General features: G+C 35.3%; 1 protein-coding gene across 2 annotated transcripts in view; it reads left to right on the forward strand.

Moving 5' to 3' along the window:
- UBE2K (ubiquitin conjugating enzyme E2 K) overlaps positions 1-26133 on the forward strand; it is a 68565-nt gene that overhangs the window by 18446 nt on the left and 23986 nt on the right. For both annotated transcript variants that reach the window (XM_065907254.1, XM_065907255.1), the window contains exon 2: positions 22861-22954. In XM_065907254.1, coding sequence (XP_065763326.1) covers positions 22861-22954 — 94 coding nt within the window. The remainder of the gene's footprint in view (positions 1-22860; positions 22955-26133) is intronic.

Below are 26133 nucleotides of genomic sequence, written 5' to 3' on the forward strand. Positions count from 1 at the left end.
TATCACATTAAACTTTTTTGTCAGGACTCCAATTGTAATGTGTAATTCATGTTGAATCATGTTAATATATATGTGTAATACCGGGTTTTCTCATTGTTAGTGATGTTAGGTTACTTGGGTAATAACTTGATTAAGGTGGGAGCCACAAGATCTGTCTGTGAAGAGATATGTTTTATTCCTTTTACAGTTAGCAAGTAAACTGAAGTGAGTAAAGATATGATGTAATAGTCACCTCCAATGGCAACAGAGGGTTTTCTTCTCTTTTTAATCAGGGTGGATTTGTTAGCCGATGCTGCCTCAGCAAAATACCGTAGACTGGGAGGCATAAACAACAGAAATTAATTTTCTCACAGTTTTAGAGGATAGGTACTTAAAGTTACAGCTTTGAAAGTAATTTGAGATTGGTGTCTGTTTGAAAATTCTTTGTGATTAAAATACAGTTTATGCAAAATAAGTTTGTGTTTAGGTGGAAGGATTTTTGTAAGTGGTAGCAGTAATGGCAGATACCTCAACTTTAGATATATATTGTTTTTCAAATTAACACTTGTATTTGTCAAATTAAGGCATTTCCAAATACCTTTCTGATAAAAACTTTTATGGATCTAGCTTCTTGAATTCTTGGAGTGAAACCCTCTTGGTTGCAGTAAATGTTGTTGTTCAGTTGCTCAGTCGTATCCAACTCTTTGCGACCCCGTGGACTGCAGTATAGTGAATAGTACTTTAAATTTGTTATGGTATGTTAACCAGGAGTTTGTTGAGAATTGTGTGTCTTTCTATGGCTTCCCTGGTGGCTCAGATGGTAAAGAATCTGCCTGCAGTGAGGAGATCCCGGCTTGATCCTTGGGTCGGAAGATTCCCTGGAGAAGGGCATGGCAATACACTCCGGTATTCTTGCCTGGAGAATTCCATGGACAGAGGAGCCCGGTGGGCTGTAGTCCATGGAGTTACAGAGAGTCAGACACGACTGAGTGACTGACACACTAGTGAGACTAGCGAATATTTGTTCAGAATTGTGCTGGCGAAGTTTGCGGGATCAAACCATTATTTGTCTTATAAAATGTGTTTGACAGAGGATGAGATGGCTGGATGGCATCACCCACTCGACGGGCATGAGTTTAAGTAAACTCCGGGAGTTGGTGATGGACAGGGAGGCCTGGTGTGCTGCGATTCATGGGGTCGCAAAGAGTCCGACACGACTGAGCCACTGAACTGAACTGTTAACGTGTTTGTAGTTATTCTCTTTCTTTTTTTTTTTTTGAAACAGTATGAGATCTTTGGTTGGTTGGTTGGTTGGTTGGTTGGTTGGTTTTTTCAAGTGGGATGTATGTTTGAGGACCAGGTGACTTTTTAGAATGTGGTTGCTAAATTTTTGTCAGTTGAGGCTTTAAAAAAATCTCTTATTTAACATGTACTAGATTTCATTTATTAATTATGGTCTGTTTATAATATGTGGTAGACACAGGATATGGTTTAGTTTTGTTTGTTTGTTTGTTTTCTTTCTTTTTTTTTATTTCATTTTATTTTTATTTTTGTTTCCTTTCTTTCTCCTGCCTCTAGTTCACATATTCTCTATTTTATCAGTTGAGCCTATGACTTTTGGTTTTTATTTTATTGAGTTACGGTTTCATTGTTTGTCTTCATTTTTGTTTGGTTCAGTTCTCTTTTTTTATTTTTTTACTGTCAGTACTTTGAACCCTTTAAACTTTCTTAACTGATACAGAAGTTTGGAAGGTTAAAAAAGAAGTTGTTTTTTTATGGGTACAGAATTTCATTGTTAAAAATTTTCAATTATAGAAATATAGAGTAAAAGTTCTTGTTACCCATCCATTCTTTCCTTCCTTCCCTTTCTTTCAGAGGGACCCTTTAACAACTTCTTCTATGTGTTTACATATTCAGAAAACATAGGAACTTCTAGTTTGTCAACTGAAAGAAAAAGCACAACCTAAAAGTTGAGAATTCTCTTTCCTTTGGTGGGTTTTCTGAGGATTTAAGCATGGAGACTCTCGGCTTGGTCTAAGGAACTGACTCAAAGTACAGGAGGAGCCAGGGCTTATAGGAGTTTTGCAGATAGTCAAACATGAAAAGCTTATTAATATCAGTTAAAGAAAACCAGACATCGCAAGCACTTTTCTACGTATGGGAAGATGTGAGAGTCTGGACTAAATGAAATCATTCCTTTGTTATGTACCTTAACTGTCTAGGGGCTTCCCTGTGGTGGCTCAGACCGGAAAGAGTCTGCCTGCAATGCAGGAGACCAGGGTTCGACCCCTGGGTCAGGAAGATCCCCTGGAGAAGGAGATGGCAACCCACTCCAGTATTCTTGCCTAGAAAAATCCCATGGATGGTGGAGCTTGGCGGGCTACAGTCTATGGAGTTGCAGAGAGTCTGACACGACTGAGCGGCTGACACTTTGACTTTAACTATCTAGGACCTGTATCCTGCTTTTGTCATCCTGTATTTATTATTTATGAAAGTTCCTGAACTTTTATCAATACAGACAAGAGTACAGACAACATTAGAAGTTTTTTAGGGCTTCACTGGTGGCTCAGCCGTAAAGAATCTGCCTGCCAATGCAGGAGACTCAGGTTCGATACCTAGGTCGAGAAGTTCCCTGGAGAAGGAAATGGCAACCCACTCCATTGTTCTTGCTTGGGAAATCCCGTGGACAGAGGAGCCTGGCAGGTTACAGTCCATGTGGGTAGGGTAGCAGGAGAGTTGGATAACAGCTTAGTGACCAAACAGCAGCAGCAATATGTTCGATGAGTTTTTTAAAATTAGTTTACCTGCAAGAAAGTGTTGAGGCCTGTGATTAAAATTATATTTATTTACGTTTCGTATTTCTGCTTTTTTATGCTAGCCAAATAAATATTACATTATTTTTGATGTGCTTGTTGTTTCTTAGTGCTTTTTAGATGATAGGTAATGGCTACTGGCTTTTGTTTTTAATACATATATAGTGACACATTTGAAATTTCTAGTTGTTTAGATATATTAATATGTTATTTATCAGTTAATATTCTAGTATTCTTGTCTCTCAAACTTTGTATTTGAAGCCTATTGTGTCTGCAGATATGGTAATTGTTTGATAGTTTCAGATCCTTCAGGTCTTGGAAATACTTCAGTGACCCAAGGATAATTTTCATCTTGCATTTTCTTTATTCAGGAATTTTAAAGCATATGTAGCTTTTAAATTTTAAAGCTTATCTTACCTTTTTAGCCTTGTGTATAAATGTCTTCCATATTCTCAGCTTATGTTAATATCTTTTTTGTTTTAATATATTTAAAAACATTTTCTTACACAGAAGTACCAGTGTTACTTCTAGCAAATCAACCAAAACATCTTGATATCTTGTAATAGAGTCCATATTCAGATTTCTTTAGTTGTCTCGAAAACACGCAGACTCTTTGATTTTTGCTATCTTTTTAGTTTTTATTCTGCAAATTTTTGAAGTTGGTAATCACAGTTCAGCTTCTGTTTTTTTTTCTTCACATATCATGAACACTTTTGAATGTTTATTTAGTATTCATTTTTTTAACTTAAAGACTTAAAAAAATATTAGTCTTAGGTTCACACAAAATAGAAACAGAGAGAGATTTAGCATAAACCTCCTGCCTCCCCATGTGCATAGCCTCCCTTATTATCAACACCCCCCACCAACATGTATGTACGTTTGTTACAATGGATGAATCTACATTGATACATCATAATCACCCAAAGTTCATAGTTTACCTTCGGGTTCACTGTTAGTGGTGTTTACTCTGTTTGGACAAATGTATAATGACATGTATTGATCATTATAGTGTCATAGAGTATATTTTCACTGCCCTAAAAATCCCCTGTGCTCTGCCTGTTCATCCCTCCCTCTCCCAGACCCCTTCCAGCCACTGATTTTTCAACTGTCTTCATACGGTTGATTTTCCAAAATGTTAAAGAGTTGGGATTTTACAATATATAGCCTTTTCAGATTGGCCTGTTTCAGTTAGTTTTAAGTTTTCTCCATTTACGTGTTTTAAGTTTTCTCCATATCTCCTCATGGTTTGATAACGATTTTTATGCAGTATAATGTTTTATTGTCTAGTTGTAATACTTACTCATTCAGTTGCTAAAGGGCATCTCGTTGGCTTCCACATTTTGGCAATCATAAATAAACCTACTATAAACATCTGCTTACAGGTTTTTGTGCGGACATAAGTTTTCAGATCCTTTTGGTAAATACCAAGTAGTGTTATTGCCAGATAACATTATGTGAAGACTATGTTTAGTTTTTTGAGAAACTGCCAAACTCTTTTCCAAAGTATCTGCATAATTTTGTATTCCTACTAGCAGTGGATAAGAGAACCTGTTGCTCCACAAGCCTTGTTAGCATTTGCTCTTGTAAGTGTGTTGGATTTGGGCCATTCTAATAAGTTTATAGTGATATCCCATTTTAGTTTGCATTTCCCTGTGACTTGACTGGCATGTCTTTTCGTATGCTTGTCATCTATGTGTCATCTTTGTTGAGGTGTCTGTTTAGGTCTTTGACCCATTTAAAAAATTTTTTTTTAATTGAAGTATAGGAGTTCTATGTGTATTTTGGATAACAGTCCTTTCAGTCAGTTCAGTCGCTCAGTTGTGTCTGCCTCTGCGACCCCATGAACTGCAGCTCTCCAGGCTTCCCTGTCTATCACCAACTCCCAGAACTTGCTCAAACAGTCCTTTTTACCAGATACTTTTTGTGCAGATATTGTCTCCCAGTCTAGTCTTCACTCCCTTGATCTTTTCTTATGCAGATAAGTTTTAGTTTTTTACTTTAATGAAGTCTTACTTATCAGTCATTTCTTTGATGAATTGTGCCTTTGGTGTTGTATCTTAAAAAAAACCCAGTCACTCCCATGGTTTTTAGGTTTTCTCCCATGTTATCTTTTCGGGAGCTTTTATATCTTTTATATCTTGCATTTATATTTGTGATCCATTTTGAGTTAATTTTCATGTAGGATGTAAGGTCTGTGTCTAGGGTGCTTTGTTTTGGCCACATGGCTTGCGGGATTTCAGTCCCCAGACCAGGCTTTGAACCCCAGTCTCAGCAGTGAAAGCCTGGAATCCTAACCTCTTAGCCACCAGAGATCTCCCTGTGTTTGTGTATCTAATTGTTTCAGCATTGTTATTGAAGACTGCCTTTGCTCCTTTGTATTGCCTTTGCTCTTTTGTCAAAGATCAGTTGAGTATATTTACATTGGTCTATTTCTGGGTTATTCTGTTCCGTTGATTTATTTGTTAATTCATTGGTCAATACTACATTTTCTTGAGGTCTGTAGCTTTATAGTAAGTCTTGAGTAGTATCAGTCTTTCACTTTTTGGTTTTTCTTTGATATCATTCATCAGAGTTTTGTGATTTTCCTCATACAGTTCTTTTCCATCTATTGTTAGTTTTATATGTATTTATTTTTATTTTTGGTGTTAATGTAAGTGGTATTAAGTTTTTAATTTCAAATTGTTTGTTCACTCCCCATATATAGGACAGCTGTTGACCTTTGTATGTTAACCTTGTGCCCTGCAACTTTGCTATCATCACTAACTTGTTCTAGGAATTATTTTGTCAGTTCTTTCAAATGTCCTGCATAGATGATGATTTCACCCACAAACAGCTGTATTTTTTCCTTCCCAGTATGTACACTATTTATTGTCTTATTGCCTTGGATTGAGCTTCAAGGGTGATGCTGACAGGTGGTGAGACGGCATGTCCTGATCCTGGTGGGAAGGTGTTGAGTTTCTCACCAAATCAGTATGATGTTAGCTGTAGGTTTTTTGCAGATGTTGTTTATCAAGTTGAGAAAGTTCCACTGTATTTTTCACTTATTGAGAGTTTTTATTGTGAATGAGTGTTGAATTTTATCAGATGATTTTCCTGCAGCTTTTGATATGGTCATCTGGTTTTTCTTTTTTAGCCTGTTAAATGGGATGGGTTGCAGTAACTGATTTTTGAATGTTGAACCAGGCTTGTATACCTGGATTAAGTCTCACTTGCTTGTATATAATTATTTTTATATATTGTTGGAGTCAGTTTGCTAATATTTTGTTGACAATTTTTACATCCTTGTTCATGAGAGATGCTGGTCTGTAGTTTTCCTTTTGTCTGTGTTTGTCTCCTTTTAGTATTAGGGTAATGCTGGCCTCACAGAATGAATTCAGAATGGTCCTTTTACCACTATTCTGTGAAAGAGATTGTAGAGAATCTCTTCCTTAAATGTTTGGTAGAATTCATCATTGACACTTCTGGGGCTGGCGTTGTTTGTTTTGAAAAATTACTATTAATTCAGCCTTCTTAATTGATATAGTCCTATTCAGAGTGTCTACTTGTCTTTCCAAGTTTTAACAGATTATCTTTTAGGGAATCAATCCACTACATCTAGGTTATCAAATTTGTGAGGCATAGTCATTTGTAATACTCTTTTATTCCTTTGATGTCCATGGGATTAGTAGAGGCGGCTTGTTTCATTTCTGATATTTAATAATTTGTGTCTTGCCTTTTGCTGTTTTTTAACCTGTGTAGAGACCTATCTCCAGTACTCTTGCCTGAAAAGTCCCATGGATGGAGGAACCTGGTAGGCTGCAGTCCATAGGGTCGCTAGGAGTCGGACATGACTGAGTGACTTTACTTTTACTTTTCACTTTCATGCATTGGAGAAGGAAATGGCAACCCACGTCAGTTTTTGTTCTTGCCTGGAGAATCCCAGGGACGGGGTAGCCTGGTGGGCTACCGTCTATGGGGTCTCACAGTCGGACACGACTGAAGCGACTTAGCTGCAGCAGCATCAGAGACCTATCAATTTACTTGATTTTTCAAAGGACCTGCTTTTGCTTTGGTTGGTTTTCCTTTGTTTATTTTGTGATCTCAGTTTCATGGATTTCTGCTCTAATTTTTAAATTGTTTTTTCTTTTGCTCACTTTGTATTTAATTTTTTCTTTTTTCAGTTCCATAAGGTAGAATCTTAGATTAGTGATTTTTATTTTTCTCCTTTTCTAATATATGCATTCAGTGTAAAGTTTGCTCTAAGCACTACTTCACCAAATCCCTCAATTTTGTTGTATTTTTGTTTTCAAATTTCAAAATATTTTAAAATTTCTCTTAGTTTGTCTTATTTCACCCATGTATTATTTAGAACTCTGTTAGTATTTTGAGGTTTTCTTGCTCTTTCTGTCATTGATTTCTAGTTTATTTCTGTTGTGTTCTGAAAGCAATTTTTGTATAGTTTCTCTTCTTTTGAATTTGTAAGGTGTGTTTTATGGCACCAGATATGTCTGCCTGGTGAATATTCTTTGTGACCTTGAGAAGAATGTAAATCTTGCCCTTTGTTGGATGAAATAGTCTCTAAATATCAATTATAACAGATCCAGTTTGATTGTTGGTGTTGATTAGTTCAGCTCTGTTTTTGTTTTTTTGCCTGCTGGTCTTGTCAGATACTGATGTTGGAATGTTGAAGTCTCTGGCTATAACACTGGACTCATCTGTTTTTTCCTTCTAGTTCTGTTGCTTTTGCCTCATGTATTTTGAAATTCTCTTGTGCTCATACAGTTTAAGTTTTTTATTTTTATTTTTTTGCCACACCTTGAGTTTTACAGAATCTTAGTTCCCTGACCAGATTTCAAATCTGGGGCCTGGCAGTGAATACACCAAGTCCTAACCAGTGGGCTATCAGAGAATTTCCCAATTTAAGTATTTTTAACATTATATTGGATAATTGACCGGTTTATCATTATGTGATGTCCCTCTGGTAATTTTCCTTGCTTTGAACTTACCTGAAATTAAAATGACTACAGCTTTCTTTGATTAGTGTTAACATAGTATACTTTTCTCCATTCTTTAATTTTTTTCCCCCAAAATTGTGATAAAATACACACAAAAGTTACTATCTTAACCATTCACATTGCTGTGTATCCAGTCTTCAGAATATTTTCATGGAGCAAAACTGAAACTCTATACCCAGTGGACAATAACTCCTTTTTCCTCTCTGTCCTTAGCCTGGGCAATTACTGTTTTACTTTCTGACTCTAAGTAAAGTCGTACAATATTTATCTTTCTGTGATGGATTTCACTTAGCATGATGTCCTCAAGGTACATCCATGTTGTAGCATGTGTCAGATTTCCTTCCTTTTTTTAGAGCTGGATAATATTCCATTGTATGTGTAGATCACATTTTGCTTATCTGTTCATCCGCCAATAGACAGGTAGCTTCTACCTTTTGGTTTTTTGAATAATGCTGTCATGAACAAGAGCGTGCAGATTTTCTTATTTGAGACTCTGTCTCATTTCTCATGAGTATATACCCAGAAGTGGAATTGCTGAATCACATGGTAATTTTGTTTTCAATTTTTTGATGAACCATACTGTTTTCCATTGTGGCTGCACCATTTTATATTCCTGCCAGCAGTGCTCAGGGTTCCAATTTCTCCACATCCTTGCCAACTCTTGTTATTTCCATTTTTATTTCTTGGTAGCCATCTCAGTGGATGTGAAGTGGTTATCTCGTGGTTTTGATTTGCATTTTCCTAATGGTAACTACACAGTGATGTTGAGCCTCTTTATTTGCTTGATGACCATTTGTATATTGTGTGAAGAAATAATCTGTTTGAGTTCTTTGCCCATTTTTAAAATAGGTGGTTTGTTTTTGGTTGTTGAGTTCAAGAGCTCTTTTTGTATTTTGGATATTAATGACTTGTCATTTATATGATTTGCAAATATTTTCTCCCATTCCATTGTTTGCCTTTTCACTCTGTTGATTGTATCTTTTGATACACAGAAGTTTCTCATCTTGACGTAATCCATTTTATTTTTACTTTTGTTGCCTATGTTTTGGTGTCATATTCAAGAAGTCTGCGACAATTCTGTGTCTCAAAGCTTTTCTTTTGTGTTTTTTCGACTTTCAGTTTTTTTCTTCCCTTTATTGCTATTGTGGCTGTGTCTTTGTATTTAAAGTGCGATTTTTACAGACAACATAAAGTTGAATCTTTTTTTATCCACTTCAGTAGTATATTGTATTATTATATTTATACCGTTGACATTTAAGATTATCATTGATTTTATTCGATTAGTGCCTACCGTGTTTTTTAAATGGTTTTCTGCTCCTTGCCTTGTTCTTTCACCTTACATTCTTTTCTGCCTTATCTTGCTTTACTTGATTATTTTATATGATTCTGGCTTTTTTCTTCTTAGCATAGCAATTGTGCTTTTTTAAAGAAGCTTTTCTAGTAGTTACCCTTGAATGTGCTATATGCACTTACTTAAAAGTGTCCTCCTGGGAAGGTGAGGGTGGGATGTTTCAAAAGAACAGCATGTATATTATCTATGGTGAAACAGATCACTAGCCCAGGTGAGATGCATGAGACGAGTGCTCGGGCCTGGTGCACTGGGAGGACCCAGAGGAGTCGGGTGGAGGGGGGGGGGTGGGAGGGGGGATCGGGATGGGGAATTCGTATAACTCTATGGCTGATTCGTGTTAATGTATGACAAAACCCACTGAAATGTTGTGAAGTAATTGGCCTCCAACTAAAAAAAAAAAAAAAAAAAAAGTGTCCTCCTGGAAAATCCCTGGTGGTCCAGTGATTAGGACTCCATGCTTCCATTGACAGGGTCATGGGTTCCATCCCTGGTGGGGAAGGAACTTAAGATCCCACAAGGTGTGTGGCACAGCCAAAAAAAAAGTGCTCTTCCAAATAACATTTCATTACTTCATAGGTAGTGCATGTTTTATTTTATCTTCATTTATTCCTTTCGTAATACTGTTCCTTTCTTTATCTACATTTAAAGTTTATGATCTATATCATTACCCTTCTTTCTGAAAAATTTCTTGTAACATTTCTTGCAAAGCAGGTCTGCTGCCAGCAGATTGTCTCAATTTTTTGTTTGCCTGAAATGTCTTTATTCTTGATTTCTGAGGGATAATTTTGTTGTATATTAAAATCTAGATTTGTGGGACTTTTTTCTTTTTTAAAATTTATTTTTAGTTGGAGGATAATTGCGTCACAATATTGTGTTGGCCGCCTCATACATCAACGTGAGCCAGTCATGTGTATACATGTGTCCCCCGCCCCTGAACTTCCCCCCACCTCCCACCCCTTCCCGCCTCCAGGTTGTTACAGAGCCCTGGTTAGACTTCCTGAGTCATAGAGCACATTCTCATTAGCTGTCTGTTCTACATGTGGAAGTATGTGTGCCTCCGTGTTATTATATTCACTCATCCCACCCTCTTCTTCCTCCCCTCCCCTCCTGTATCCATAGGTCTACTTTCTGTGTCTGTGTCTCCATTGCTGCCCTGTACATGGGTTCATCAGTGCCATCTTTCTAGATTCCCTGTATGATATTTGTTGTTTCTTTTTTTTCCCTGTATCTTACTGCAGTCTGTGTAATAGGCTCTAGGTTCATCCTCCTCATTAGAACTGACTCAGATGTGTTCTTTTTTATGACTAATATTCCATTGTACGTATGTACAACAGTTTGTTTATCCATTCATCTCATTATGGACATCTAGGTTGCTTCCATGTCCTAGCTGTTGTCCTAGTACTGCAGTGAGCATTGGGGTACGTGTGCCTTTTTGAATTTTGATTTCCTCAAGGTATATGCCTGGTAGTGGGATTGCTGGGTCATATGGTAGTTCTACTCCCTGTTTTTTTGAGGAATCTACATGGTGTCTTCCATGGTGGCTGTATCAGTTGACATGCCCACCAACAGTGCAGGAGAGTTCCCTTTTCTCCACACCCTCTCCAGCATTTATCGTTTGTGAATTTTTTGATGATGGTCATTCTGACCAGGGTGAGGTAATAATATCTCATTGTAGTTTTGATTTGCATTTCTCTGAGCGATGAGCCATGAGCGATGTTGAGTCTCTTTTCATGTGTCTATTAGCCATGTATATGTCTTCTTTGGAGAAATATCTGTTTAGGTCTAAGAGGTTTATAGTTTCTGGTCTTACATTTAGGTCTTTAGTCCATTTTGAGTTTGTCTTTATGTGTGATGTTAGGAAGTGTTCTAGTTTCATTCTTTTACATGTGACTGTCCAGTTCTCCCAGCACCGCTTATTTGAAGAGCCTATCTTTTCCCCATCATATATTCTTTTCTCCTTTGTCAAAGATAAGGTGCCCATAGGTGAATGGGTTTATCTCTGGGCTTTCTGTCTTGTTCCTTTGGTCTTTATTTCTGTTTTTGTCCCAGTACTTGGCATGACTGTACCTGGATGACTGTAGCTTTGTAGTATAGTCTGAAGTTAGGGAAGTTGATTCCTCCAGTTCCATTCTTCTTTCTCAAGATTGCCTTGGCTATTTGGGGTCTTTTGTGTTTCCATACGAATTGTGAAATTTTTTGTTCTGGTTCTGTGAAAAATGCCATTAGTAGTTTGATAGGGATTGCATTGAATCTGTAGGTTACATTTGGTAGTATAGTCATATTCACAGTATTGATTCTTCCTACCCAGGAACATGGAATATCTCCCCCTGTTTAAGTTATCTTTGATTTCTTTCATCAGTGTCTTATAGTTTTCTGTATACAGCACTTTCGTCTCATTAGGGTAGGTTTATTCTTAGGTATTTTGTTCTTTTTGTTGTGATGGTAAATGGGATTGATTCCTTAATTTCTCTCTCTGATTTTTTATTGTTAATGTATAGAAATGCAAGTGCTTTCTGTGTATTGATTTTATAACCTGTGACTTTACTAAAATCACTGATTAGCTCTAATAAACTTGTGATAGTATCTTTAGGGTTTTCTATGTATAGTGTCATGTCATCTGTGTACAATGAGAATTTTACTTGTTCTTTTCCAATTTGGATTCCTTTTAATTCTTTTTCTTCTCTGATTGCCATAGCTAGGACTTCCAAACTTATGCTGAATAATAGTGGTGAGAGTTGACACCCTTGTCTTGTTCCTGATCTTAGAGGGAATGCTTTCAGTTTTTCACTGTTGAGAATAATGTTTGCTTGCTGTGGGTTTGTTGTATAGGGCCTTTATTATGTTGAGGTGGGTTCCTTCTGTGCCCATTTTTTGAAAAGTTTTTATCATAAATGGGTGGTAAATTTTAGGGGGCTTTTTTTTTTTTTTTAACATTTGAAATATATCAGTGTTTTCATGTAGTTTTCATGAATTCTAAAGGGAAGTCTAATGTAGAGCAGTCCTCTGCAGGCAAGGTGCCTTTTTCCCTTTTGCTTCTTTCAGGGTGTTCTTTGTTTTGATTTTCTTCAGTTTGAATGTTATTCTTGCCTTGGAAATCCCATGGACAGAGGAGCCTGGTGGGTGTCAGTCCATGGTGTCTCAAAGAGTTGGACACGACTTAGCGACTAAACAACAACAACAATACACTTTGGTATCGATTTTGGGGAGATTTAGCTTGGTTTGAACTCTTGTGTTTCCTGAATCTGTGATTTGCTATCTATCATTAATTTAGGGGAATTCTCATTTATTACTGCTTCAAATATTTCTTCTTTTCTTCTCCTCCTGGTATTCCCATTACTCTTATTTCAGTTTTGGACATTTATTGACATTTTTTCTAGCTCACTGATTCTTTCTCCATGTTTAGGTACTAAAGAGTTTATCAAAAGCAATTTTTATTGGTTAGACAATATTTTTGATTTATTTACTTTTGATCCTTAGAGTTTCCATCTGTCTCCTTCCATTATCTATCTGTTTTGGATGTTGTCAGCTGTTTCTCTTAGAGCACTTAGCATGTTAGTCATAGTTTTAAATTTCCAGTCTAATTCCGACACTTCTGCCATATCTGAGTCTGATTCTGATGCTTGCTCAGCTTTTTTAAATTGTGTTTTTTGTGTTTTAGTATGCTTTGTAATTTTCTTCTTGAAAGTGAGGCACGTGTATCTGATAAAAGGAACTATGTAAGTAGGCCTTTAGAGGGAGCTTTTATGTTTTCTGGCTAGCGATTAGGCTGTATTTACTATTTGCAGTAGCTGTAGGTGTCAGGCTAGAGGGGGCTGGAGGATATTGCCCCTCTCTCAGGTGGGTTGGATCTGTTAAAACCCCAGTTGATGTTACGCTCTGGCAAAATAGTTTCTCTTGAGGAGGAGGGCAGGCCTCGTTAGGAACAACCAAATACTCTGGGTTTATTTCTAAGCGAGAAAAATGGCTTCTTTCTCCCTTCCCTTGCCAGAATCTTGAAAGGAGTTTTCTCTGATCTTCTCTCAGAAAACCTTGTAGGAATCCTGGAGGTAAAACTTCAAAAAAGTGGTAGAGTCTTCTGGAAGTTTTTCACTCTCAAACTTATCCCCACTGTGCCTCCAGCAATGTCAACTATAATTTAGGTTTTCATTTTTTGGTAACGGTTCAAGCAGAGACGCTTGTGATCTTTCATTCTGGTTTGATTCTCTTTTTCTGCCCATTTGTCTCTGTTTTGGAGCTAGTGGTTGAGCCCTAACTTCCAGTCTCTGGATCTAAGAGTAGTTGATTTTCAGTTTGGGTATTTATTATTCTCATTCAGGATTTCACCCATTCTAGCCAATTCCACCTTCTTCGTTACATTATCTGTCATCCTTATTTTTAATTTCTCAGCCCTCTACCGTAGCTATCCCATGAGCATTTGAACATAATGCCTAATGGCTGTGTTGTGAAGAAAATCAAGCTTCTGCCCTCTTCCTCTGTCCAAACTACTGCTTTCTTTCTCACTTCCACCTTTATGGTCAGTGTTTGGAAGCATTCTAATCATTGCCCTTCACTCCCTCTCCTTTCATGTATGACCAGGTATAATGGGTGCTTTTATCTTTTCACTGTGTAAGGACCTTCCTGCTGCTGTCCATCAGGCTTCTAAAAGTGTTCTGTAACAAAAGTTCTGTGTGTGTGTCTTTAAAATAATTTTCAAACAGCACCATAGCCTCTCATTTATCTCAGATTCATAGTTCTTTGTTTTCCTGCCCTAAGGGATTCCTACCCTCCATTGCCAGTTTCTTGTGTGTGTTTTCAGAATTGTGTGTATACATGTTTAGGGCTTTCACTGTGAGGAAAATAATGTTTGCTTATTTTTCTTTATGTAGTCTTAAGGGTGATATATGTAAAATCTGAAGTCTCTTTGAATTTGTGTAAAGTAAAAATTCTAAATGATAAAAACTGTGTCATAGTGTAAATTTTTTAATTGGCAAACAGTGGGGCATCCTGTAATTGATGATAATGAAATAGAAAGTATACGCCGTGTCTCCTACGTCACTTTTGAAACAGGGCTTTGCTGATTATTAGCTTTGTGTGATCTCTTTGTGTCTTAGTTTCGTTATTGGTAGACACATGAAATTATTATGAGGATTAAATGAATTATTGCATATAAATCAGAATACAACTTATAAGGTATAGTAGCTATTATTATTATTAATCTCTCAGCAACATTAGCTACTCTTTGAAACATTTTTCTTTCTTTGGTGCCAGTGATAACAGATTATCCTGAATTTTCCTCTTGCTCACCATATCATCAGCCCAGATCACTCTGCATTTTCAGCTGTCTACTTGACATTTTGGATTTTTGTAGACATCTTTTTTCAACATGTCTAAAATGGAATTTTTTATTTTCTCTCCTCTTATTTTCTCTTCTCTCTTTCCCTTTTAAATTTTCTCTCTGACCCTTCAATTTCATGTTTCCTCATCTTAGTTGTTTTACCATCCACCCAATGGAAAATCAAAACCATAACAGTGATCCTTGTTTCCCTCCTTAAGATCATACACTTGCAATATGTAATAACTGAGTCCTATATATTTTACCTGCCTCTCTTAATTCAGCTACTTCTCTTCATCTCAGTGAGCTTTCTAATAATTCTTGCTGGATTCCTAACCTTTTTCTGTGTATCTACTTTAATCTCTCTCCAGGCATTTCCCTCTCACTACAGATAAGTTGTTTTAAAAGACCAAAACCTTTTTGTCATGCCACAACTGTTTTTCTCACTGTTCTTCATGACCCTGCATAATCTGGCTGTTGCCTACTTTTCCTTCCTCATTTCTGCTCTTTTTTTCCCCTGCTTTTATTCTCGTTACATTGGTGACTTTTCAGTTCCTAAACTTGCCAAGTCCTCCTTTGCCTCTGTTTTCTACAGGATGAACTTTCCACCTGAAATGCTGTCATTGGCCTTACCTAAATTAATTTTAATGATGGTTTCCTCAGGGAATCTTCTTCATGATCCTCCTAGTATCCTACACTTCTTTTAAAAATTATGTAATTCATTTTTTGACTGTGGATTGTGAAAACTGATAAACATCTTTTACTGTTGTGATTATGTAAAAAAATTAATTTGTTGTATAATACCTTAGAATGAAAATTTGTTTATGGCGTTATGTTCGAGAACACTGCTGTTGATGCTTTTACCTCCAGTACCTATTTGCTTTGCAGATAGTGTGTACTCAGTAAATGTTCATGAAACTAATAGGTTCAGAACCTTAATTATTCTGCATCTAGATTGTGTCAAGTGTGATGACAACAGTCCAGAAAGTAAAATTTTAATGGCACACTGTTGTTGTAATTGGAGAGGCTACTCCTTCCTGGTTCTGTGGAGCTGCTCTGTCTAATACGGTACCCACTAGCTATATGTGGCAATTTTTCCTTCAAAATAAAAGGGGGGAAAAAAAACTACTCTTGTATAATTCAGTGATTTTTAGTATATTCACAGGGTTGTGCAACTATTACCAGTATCTAATTCCAGAACATTATCATCACCCTCCAAAGAATCATTAATAGATTCTTCTCATTTTCCCATCCTTCCCCAGAAACCAGTGTTTTACTTCCTGTTTCTGTCAATCTGCCTGTCACATGTGGCTTTGGAATACTTGAAGTGTGGCTGTTCCAAATTGAAATGTTTTGTAATTGTAAATTAGACACTGAATCTTGCAGACTTAGTATTATAAAATGTGAAATGTCTCCGAAATTTTACTGACATGTGAAAATAATTTTTAATATGTTGAAAGTAAATATTAAAGTTAATTTCTCCTGTTTCCTTTTACTCTTGTTAATGTGATTACTACAAAGTTTAAAAATGCGTTTATGTAACACTCTCACACCATACACAAAAATAAACTCAAAATAGCTTAAAAAACTTAAATATAAGACACGATACTATAAAACTCCTAGAACAGAACATAGGTAAATATTCTCTGACGTAAGTCGTATCAGTGTTTTCTTAGGTCAGTCTTCCAAAGGCAAAAGAAATAAAAGCAAAAATAAACAAGTGGGAACCGATCAAATTTAGAAGCTTGCATGGCAAAGAAAACTGTAAAGAAAGCAAAAAAACCACCTATGGACTATGAGAAAATATTTACAAATGATGGAGCTGACAAGGGCTTAATTTCCAAAAGATACAAAGAGCTCAGTAACAAAACAAAAAAACCCAATTTTTAAAAATGGGTAGAAATCCTAAAGTAGCCATTTCTATAAAGAAAACACACAGGTGGAGTGGTCAACATCGTTAATTATTAAGAGAAATACAAACCAAAACTACTCTGAAGTAAAACTTCACACCAGTTAGAACTGGCCATCATTAAAAATCTACAAATTTTAAATTTGTAGGAGAGGGTGTGGAGAAAAAGGAAGCCTCCTTTATATTACTAGTGTGAGTGTGAATTGATGCAGCCACAATGGAAGACAGTATGGAGGTTCCTTAAAAAATTGAAAATGGAGATGCCATATGATCTAGCAATCCCATTCCTCGGCATGTATCCAGACAGAACTATCGTACAAAAAGATCCATGCACCCCAGTGTTCCTAATAGCACTGTTGGGTTGGCCAAAAATTTGATTCAGTTTTCTGTAAAGACAGTTTTCTGTCCTTAACTTAATTTGAAACATTTTAGATTATATTGTGACAGTTGTCATATCAGTGTGCATTTTAAAAAAATCAAAATTGGTGAATTTTTGTGTAGCTATTTTAATATTGAAGGTGGAAGAAAAAAGTAACATTTTCAATATATTGTGCTTTATTCAAGAAAGGTAAAAATGCAACTAAAAGAAGAAAAGATTAGTTCAGTGTATGGAGAAGGTGCTGTGACTAATTGAATGTGTTAAAAGTGGCTTGTAAAGATTCTGGCTGGAGATTTCTTGCTGATCAATGCTCCATGGTCAGGTAGAGCAGTTGAAGTTGGTAGCAATCAAATCAAGGTATTAATTGAGAATAACCAACATTACGCCAGGCTGGAGATAGCCAGTATATTCAAAATACCCAAATCAAGCATTAAAAATCATTTGCAACAGCTTGGTTATGGTATTAATCACTTTGGTTTGGGGTATAGCATAAGTTAAGCAAAAAAAAAATTTCTTGACCATATTTCCACATGTAGTTTTCTACTTGTAAGGAAAACATTCCGTTTTTAAAACAAATTGTGACGGGTGGTGAAAAGGGGATACGGTACAATAATGTGAAGCAGAAATAGATTGTGGGGCAGGTGAAACGAACCACCAACAACCACATTTAAAGGCCAGTCTTCATCCAAAGAAGGTGATGTAGATGGTAGGATTGGAAAGGGAGTTCTTCTATTATGAACTCCTTCTGGAAAACCAAATGATTAATTCCAACATGTACTTCTCCCACTGAGACCAACTGAAACCAGCACTCAACAGAAGTGTCTGAAATTAGTTAACAGAAAACACACAATCTTTCATCAGACTAACGCAAGACTGTCCGTTTCTTTGTCGACCAGGAAAAAACTGTTAACAGTTTGGCTGGAAAATTCTGATTCATCTGCCATTTTCATGAAACCTTTCACCTTCAGATTTCCATTTATTTTGGTCTTTACAAAATTCTCTTAATAAATATTATAGTTTCCTGAGACTGTAAACAGCACCTGGAAGTTTTTGTTCAAAAAGATAAAAAGTTTTGGGAAGATGGTGTCATGAAACTGCCTGAAAAATGGCAGAAGGTAGTGAAACAAAATGATGAATGCATTGTTCAATAAAGTTCTTGGTGAAGATGAAAAATGTCTTTTATTTTTACTTAAAAACTGAAGGAACTTTTTAGCCAACCCAGTATTTACAATAGGCAAGACCTGGAAGTAGCCTTGATGTCCATCAACAGATGAATGGATAAAAGAGATGCAAGATACATATATGTATACATATACACACACGATGGAATACTACTTAGCCATTAAAAGAATGATATAATGCCATTTGCAGCAACATGGATAGACCTAGAGATTATCATACTAAATGAAGTCAGAGAAATATCATTTGATACCAGTTACAGGTGGGACCTTAAAAAACAAAAAAGTTACAAATATTGAATTCCCTAGTGGTCAAGTGGTTAGGACTCTATGCTTTCATTGAGAAGACCCAAGTTGAATCCCTGATTGGGGAACTAAGATCCCATAACATGCATGGTGTGGCCAAAGGGAAAAAAGCAAATGAACTTATTTACAAAGTAAAAACAGACTTACAGACATAGTGTACAAACTTACAGTTATCAAAAGGGGGTGGATAAATTGGGAGTTTGGGATTAGTAGATACAAGCTGCTGCATATAAAATGATAAAACAAGGTCCTACCATTTAAAACAGGTAATAACTATGTTAAATATCCTGTGATAAGTCACAATGGGACAGAATATGAAAAAGAATATATGTGTACAACTGGATGATTTTGCTGTCTACCAGAAGCTAACACAACAATGTAAACCAACTATATACCTCAATTTAAAAAAATATAATCACTTATGAAAAACTGTAGAAAAGTAAAGTACATTTGTGGTTTATGTTATATTTCTGTTGGACAGCCCTGGTCTAGAATTTGTTTTTTTCTAAGTACCACTAATGCATCCCCATGGCCTCAGTTTCCCATTTTTCTTAGTTTCTTAGTTTCTCTAGTCTCTTAGTTTCCATATCAGCCCTGCTTTGGAAATCTGACATGTCCTAAGCTTCAGGTTTTTAATTGCTTAAAAGGTAGAAATCTTTTTTCTTGAGCCCTGGAATAGTAGGGAAAACATAAGTTATTTATATTAAATTATGAGAAAATAATGGCAACTGTTAAATCTTTTAAGCCTCATTTACAACAAATAAGGAAGCATTGAATTTTACGTTTATTTACATGATAGTAATAAGCAGTGTTCCTGAATTTTGGTAATTGTGATTTGTCTAGGGAACAAACTAACTTTTTAAAATAGCATATGAGAATTAGTAACTTCAGGGGTCATTTAGTATTATATTTGCTTATCTGAAATTTGGATTTAAATTGTATTTTAGAAAACTTTTCCCAGAATAAGTAGAAGAGAGGCTCCTGTGATAAATTATCCCTTTAAAGTACAGTTTCAAAGTTTTCTGCTACCGCATCATCATCAAAAGTCAACATATTGTAGTGTTAAGTGACTGCTATACATTTAAACATTTACTGTTTGGCTGGCATTATTGTATTCATTAAATTCCCCCATGAACTGTATATGGTAGGTCCTATTATAATCTGCAGTTGACTGAGGATGAAACTGAGGTTCAGAGTGGTTATTTAACTTGCTCAGAGTCAGGTAGCTAATGAGTTTTAAGTAGGTTAAACAAAAGTAGCTTTATACTTAGTGGTTTTGTGATAAAATCTTTCAATTTTTAGTTTTTCACAGAAGACTAAGCTTCAAGTGGGCAAGGACTTGGTTTTGTTCCTTAGTTGTTGCACTGACATTTAAGATATAATATGTAGTAGATCCCAGGAAGTATTTGAAAGAATTTTGTGATTTTGATGATGTCAGTTCATCAAGACACTTGGTTTTGAGAATCTACTAGAATTGCTTTAAATTCTACCCTGTTGCTCATTAGCAGTAATGTTTGTTTATATACCACTTCCAGATTAACTTCAGTATGTTATATCAATAAAATAGTTTATTTAAAAATTGCTTATTAGGAGCTGTGGCTTCTTTTCATCTCTTTTCCTTTTGTGTGTTGAAAATGTATTGGAGCCACGAGGAAACGTCAGAAACGTCAAGACAACTAGAGGTTCCACTGTGTTTAGATGAGCTGGAAGAAGAAAGTATAGTGAAGCACCTTCCAGCTGTCCTCAGAACAAAATGTATAATGGTAGCATCATTCTTTAAGGTTTTATCCAAAAGCCTCAGCCTCTCTGGTTGTTTTGGTCATTAAAATTTAGAAACACGTTCTTTTTAGAAATTGCAGTTTCCATTCTTAGTTTGAAAACAGGCCTATGAAATAAATTTTATAAAACAGGGCTTGAAATCAAAGGTTTTTGTAATTAATATTTTTAGGGGTAGGGTATGTGTGCTACTTCTATCCAGGAAATTTTCATTTAATTCTGAAGTATATTCTCATTTTATAAGAAAATTGAGAGTTGGATGGTAAGTGACTTACCTGAATTAACATCACAAGTAAGTGGCAGAACTGGAAATTAACTTTTTGTCTGAATCCAAAAGCTGTAATTTTAAAAAATATTGTCTGTCATTTTTGCTATTTTCTATCTTTCTCCCTTATAGTTCTGAGTCTTAAAGTGGGATTTTAAGTTGGTTTGTGTGGGCAGTGGTCTTGGAGTTTTGGATTGTGAAATACTGGATGTTTGCACTAGAGTATGAATGTAATAAAGAATAATTGGCATGATATAAAAATTAAGCTGTGAAAAATCTTCATCTTTAACTTTCCATAAAAACTGACTCTAGAACACAGAGTCCTTCTTTACAATGGGATTCATCATGGTGGCGTGTTTTCTTGAGCTTTTGTAGTAAATTTTTATACACAAAGTTTTCTTTCCCTGGAGTGAAAAAAAAAAAGACCTATTTTTCTTTGAGTTATAATTTGGGGGGAAATGAGGACAGAAATAAGAACAGAGGTATGACAATAATTCTTTAGCATTTTACTGATCAGACAGTTGGGGCAATCTGCAGGGCAACTTTTCTAATTTGTTCCTGCTTCCTTTTCCCCCCAAACTTTAGTGTAAGAGTGTCCTTTAGTATCCTGCGGTTTTAAGGTTATTTACTTCTTTGGAGGAAGCAGATAGTGTGGGGTGCTATAGAGAGCTTTGAAAGCATTCATGATTTGCAAGATCCATCTACTCTTGTTTTCCTTAGAAGTCTTAGGGCAGAAAAATAGATGTATATAAGTTACACTTTTGGCTTCTTAAATTGGTCAGTGAACATCTAATACCTCTGATTTTCATTTTAACATTCTTCATTCCTGTGCTTACTCAACAAAGTATTTTACCATTGCTAAAGTTGTACATTTCATCCTTTTCTGCAGATATCAATGATGATAATAAATGACTTTTTTAGGGCATACCTATTATGCGTATTTATAATTAAATCTAATTGGGGGGTAAAATTATCTTCAGAAAAATATGAAATACTTTCATCTCAAATGCAGAAATGGTTGTGAAGCTAATTCTAGTTAAAATGCATAAAGTAAGATTTTTTTTTCTTTTTTTTTTAAATGCATAAAGTAAGATTTTTAACCCTATATTCTTATTAAAAATAAGATAAAAGTCACATTAAAATCTTTAAAATTTGGATTTTAAAGTTATGTTTTTTTCTGTACTTAACATTCAATAACTAAATTGTTTAGAAGAAGTGAAAAATGATGGTATCTTCTTTTGGGATGGGGGCAGTTAAGGACCTTAAAATAGTAATTCTTAAATTTTTCCATCCAGTAAGCAAGATTAAGAGGTATGTTCAAAAAATTTTTTTTCTTTTGAAATCTTATGGGGCTCTCTTTTGTAAGAGTACATGTGTCAGTTAGGTATAAAGTGTAAAGTACAAAGTAAGTTGTTGTTTAGTCACTAAATTGTAGCTGACTCTTTGTGATCCCAGGGATTGTAGCCTGTCAGGCTTCTCTGTCCATGAGATTTCCCAGACAAGAATACTGGAGTGGGTTGCTGTTTCCTTCTCCAGGGGCTCTTCCCGACCCAGGGATTGAACTTGAGTCTCCTGCTTGGCAGGTGGATTCTTTACCATATGGGACGCCCCACAAAATAACTAAATGTAGATAAATATAAAAATCCTAACCAAAAAAATGAAAACAAAAGCTGTATTTTGAGGAATTGTGGTTTTAAAAATTGAGAAAAGGGGAGGATTGTTGTGTTAGGTGAATAGACCAGTAAGATACTAGTGAAGGTTACAAAACCTAAGTAGAGAGCCCGTTTGCCAGCAAGTGCATGTGACCAGTGACGTGAGCCCCACTGGAGGGTTCTCTGTCACAAGCGTTGTTTACTATGAGAAAGGGTTGTTAAAGATCGCTGAGAGATCGAAGTGGTCAGATTGATATGACAGGGCTTTGAGAGACGTACAAAATATGGTAGATGTAGATAAATATAAAAATCTGTTTTGAAAAGTAATTGCCACTGAAGTAAACTAAGCAGAAAAACAGATTGAGGAAGGCATTGGAAGATTCTAGTGAGACATTTAGGCTTCAGCAAATTGTGTGGAAAGGGATATTAACTAGATGCTTAGGGCTTTCATCATCCTGCTTGATGGTGTAATATTTTCAGTTAACCTACACACCTAGAAATTTAAATGAGAGTGTATAGCCTAAGTGAGTTATAATGACCCTGAATTTTCTTTTTGTCTCGAACCCATGTAGCCAGGGTATCAAATGGCAGTGTTCATCTGTAGATGAGTAGAATTATCACTTTGGATCTAATACACGTGAATTTGGCAGGTATAAAATAGGTGTTAGCTAGTTTTCTCTAAACATTCCTATAATAAAGTCAACAGAGCATTGTACTATTATTCAGAGTGGTGTAATGTCGTTAAAAACGTTGCAGTTAAATTTTGTTAGTGTTTTTAAGTATTCAAATTGGCTCATTACGTTCTTGAGGATGACAATATTATTTTTACTAGAGTAGATAAGCTTATGAAAGAACGGGTTTCAAAAATTTTTATAGGTAATACTTTAATAAAAATAGGTTTTTTCCTTGGTGATATAACTAACATTTATTTTCTGTTTATTTTTAAGACGAGCAAAAATCAAATTAAAGTAGATCTTGTAGATGAGAATTTTACAGAATTAAGAGGAGAAATAGCAGGACCTCCAGACACACCATATGAAGGCAAGTACTTTTTTCTGTATCAAAATATTGTGCGTATTAGAACTTATCTGAAACACTAAATCAGAATAATCTTAAGCATTTATAAACTACATGGAAGATAACTTCATTTGGCTTAAGGATATATACAGCAGTTTTTAAAGAATAAATTCAGATACTTACCTAATAGACTGATTTTTCTTACTGAATTTTAGCTAACTTTTTTCTTTTCCCAAAACAGATTTAGTAGAACTAAGCTACAGGTTATATTATGTTAGAATTTAACAGTGTAAAATTAAATTTACATCTAGCATGTTAAACCTTTTAACTTACATGAACTCTCGGTTACCCTTCATATGGTATCTGTAACAAACTTTGTCTTAAATTTCTGACTTACATTTATTTTTTAAAGCAAAGTTCCTCTTCCCTGTTTGTCATTTAGCATGTGATTCACTCATATGTCTTTATACAGGCTGTATTCCAAATATTTAATTTTCTTTATTCAGGAAAGCTTTTAAGTGGTCATTTCAAGCACATAGAAAAGAAAGGAGGCAGTTTTCCTGAACTCTGTTCACAAATTCAGTCTATACTTTAGACCATGGAATTGGGGTGGTAAGATACAGAAAGCAGCTTTGTAAGCTTTTTATCGACTCATTAGGCAGATCTTCAGTAGTGAATAGTATTATATATTCGAGTTTGTATGGCATAGCCAAGATTCTTGCATGTAGTAGGCATTCACATATTTGATAGAAGTCCTGTAATATTGTAGTCGTAGCATTTATTGAGCTTTTACTTATTAGAGGTTTATGTGTCTTTGCTCATTCAGTCCTTAAAACATATCTTACGAGGTAAGTACGGTTATCACTGTTTCATAGATGAAGAAACTTAAGCTCAGGAAAGTTAAGGAACTGTTTAAGACATCTCAGCACAGCTGGGGTTTGAGTCCCTAATAGCCTTTGACTCCAAAGCCTTTTTTCCTAATCTCTTTCTACTCTTGAATAAATCAGGATTGAATGAATGTTGGAAGTGGTGGTGATGTCTCTTTTGAATGTAGTGATTCTATAATTCTGTAATGAACAACAAGTTAAAGTTTTTCAGAAAAATTCAGCGTCCTAGACTATTTTTCTGTTTTCATTTGAATTTTTAAAGGCCCTAAAATATCATTAGCACATTCTACCGAATCTGAAATGATATAATTTTATTTTTTGTTTTATAGTTCATATGAGCCATTTCTAGACTTACTTAATTTTTTATAGTGCCTCCTGTATGCCAGGCCTCATCTGAATCCTTTCATGAATGGCTATTCAAAATATTGATGTAGTCCTTTTGAGAGTTGTTAGCTGGAGAAGAGATCTTGAGTTATCTTGCAAAAATCAAGTTAGTCCTTAGTAATGATGTTACTTATGATATACTGGCTTCTTCTGAAGCTAACTTCTTCTGAAGGCATACATTATAAATATTCTTGAATTGCTTTTTTTATGTTGTTTAGGTGTGTTTTTAAAAGATAGTAGAGCAGTAGCATTATCACCCTGCAACTCTTCCAGTGAATTGATATTTATAAACAAGAGAGCTCCTGAACTAAACACAGAGTTTGTTACCTTCTTAGCAACTCTTAAAAGGTACATGAAGTTTTTAAAAATTGGATAGTACACACTTACTTGGAGGATGATTAAGTTATAAGTATACCACATTCATTAGTTAGAAACAAGCTTGATCATTTTTAAGTGCTTATTTCTGCTGCTGCCACTGAGACATTAATGTTTGATAACATTAGTTTTAATATGCTTCTTGGATATGTATTTGAAGTAGATTAACTTAAATTGTATTCTTATAAAACTATTGAAGAGAAGTTCATTTTGTTTAAGAAAAGTATCAGTTGAGGGCATTAGCTTAGATACTTTTTTTTGCAACATGAATGGGATAAAATATTTTGATAATGTGTATCTCAGGGCTCTTGCTAAATTCTGAAGTTGTTTTTTTTTTTATCTCAATAGCTAAGGCAAAAGTTTACATGGGAATGTTAAATTGTTAATAGCCATCATTAAGAAATCAGGCAGCTATTTTATGTAGTGTAGAAAGTAATCTGATTGAATTAAAATGACCATGTTATTGTATGTTACCTCAATTTTCTTTTGCCTTAATGGCTCAGTGGCAAAGGAACAATTTAGTTCTTGAGCCTTTCTCCCTAAGAGCTGTTTTAAATTTACGGAATCATTCTTGATGTTTAAAAAAAAAATCTCATTGCTACCCCAACTTCCCTTTGGACTAAGTTAAATTTAAAGATTATAGATGTTTAATATTAAAAACTATTCTTCAAGAAGTAAATATTTTATAGTGAAAGCTGTTACGATAGTAATGTAGTTATTGAATATTTTTAAGCTCTCTTAGTTGTGTTGTTCTGATATATATCAAATAATGTTGCAGTTAATGCTGTATTGATTATATATTGAAGTTGTCAAATAATGTGAGACAGAGCATACTAACAGCATATGGAGTAGAAATAGAATTTGGGGGACTCAAGGGTCCAGCATTATTTCTGTAGTATTTCAGGGCTCTCATACTGCTCCTAAGAGATTGTTTTGGATATTCAGGAAGGAAAAGCCTTATATGAAAGGTTATAGAGACAGTAATTTGAAATTTAATAGAAAAAAGTAAAGTTCATAGGAAGGAAAGAGAAGACTCTACATAAAATTACTCAGGCCAAATTTATTATACCTATATTTGAAGCTAACATTTATAACTCTGAACAGAAAGTTCTCTCTGTATACACAAACATTTCCTGAGGTCCCGTTCTCTCACCTGTTTTTTCCTTCTGTTTCTTTGACTTCTTTGCTTCCTGGTTCACTGATGTCATGTGCTCTGTGCCTCAGGCCTCTAGTTTGGCTTGTGTATCAGTCAGTCTGAGATTCTATTAAAAAGAATAAGCAGGAAAAGAAGAATTGGGACCAAACAGGGCAGAGAAAGTGGTACCAAGTGAACTGCTTCTTTTATTTTCAGACCTGCACTCATTTATTCCTAAGAGTGAAAGAAGTGCAGGATATGCTGAGGACTGAGTGTATCGAGTGTGAAGTCGATACTGTTCCTAGTGCACAGTTACTGCTTGTATTTTATTACTTTTTACCATGGAAAATTTCAGATACATACAGAAGGCAAAGAGTATAATGAAGCTTCCATGTACCCATCAGCCAGCGTTAACAGCTGTC

Source organism: Muntiacus reevesi, chromosome 16 (assembly GCF_963930625.1).
Source record: "Muntiacus reevesi chromosome 16, mMunRee1.1, whole genome shotgun sequence".
Classification (NCBI taxonomy): domain Eukaryota; kingdom Metazoa; phylum Chordata; class Mammalia; order Artiodactyla; family Cervidae; genus Muntiacus; species Muntiacus reevesi.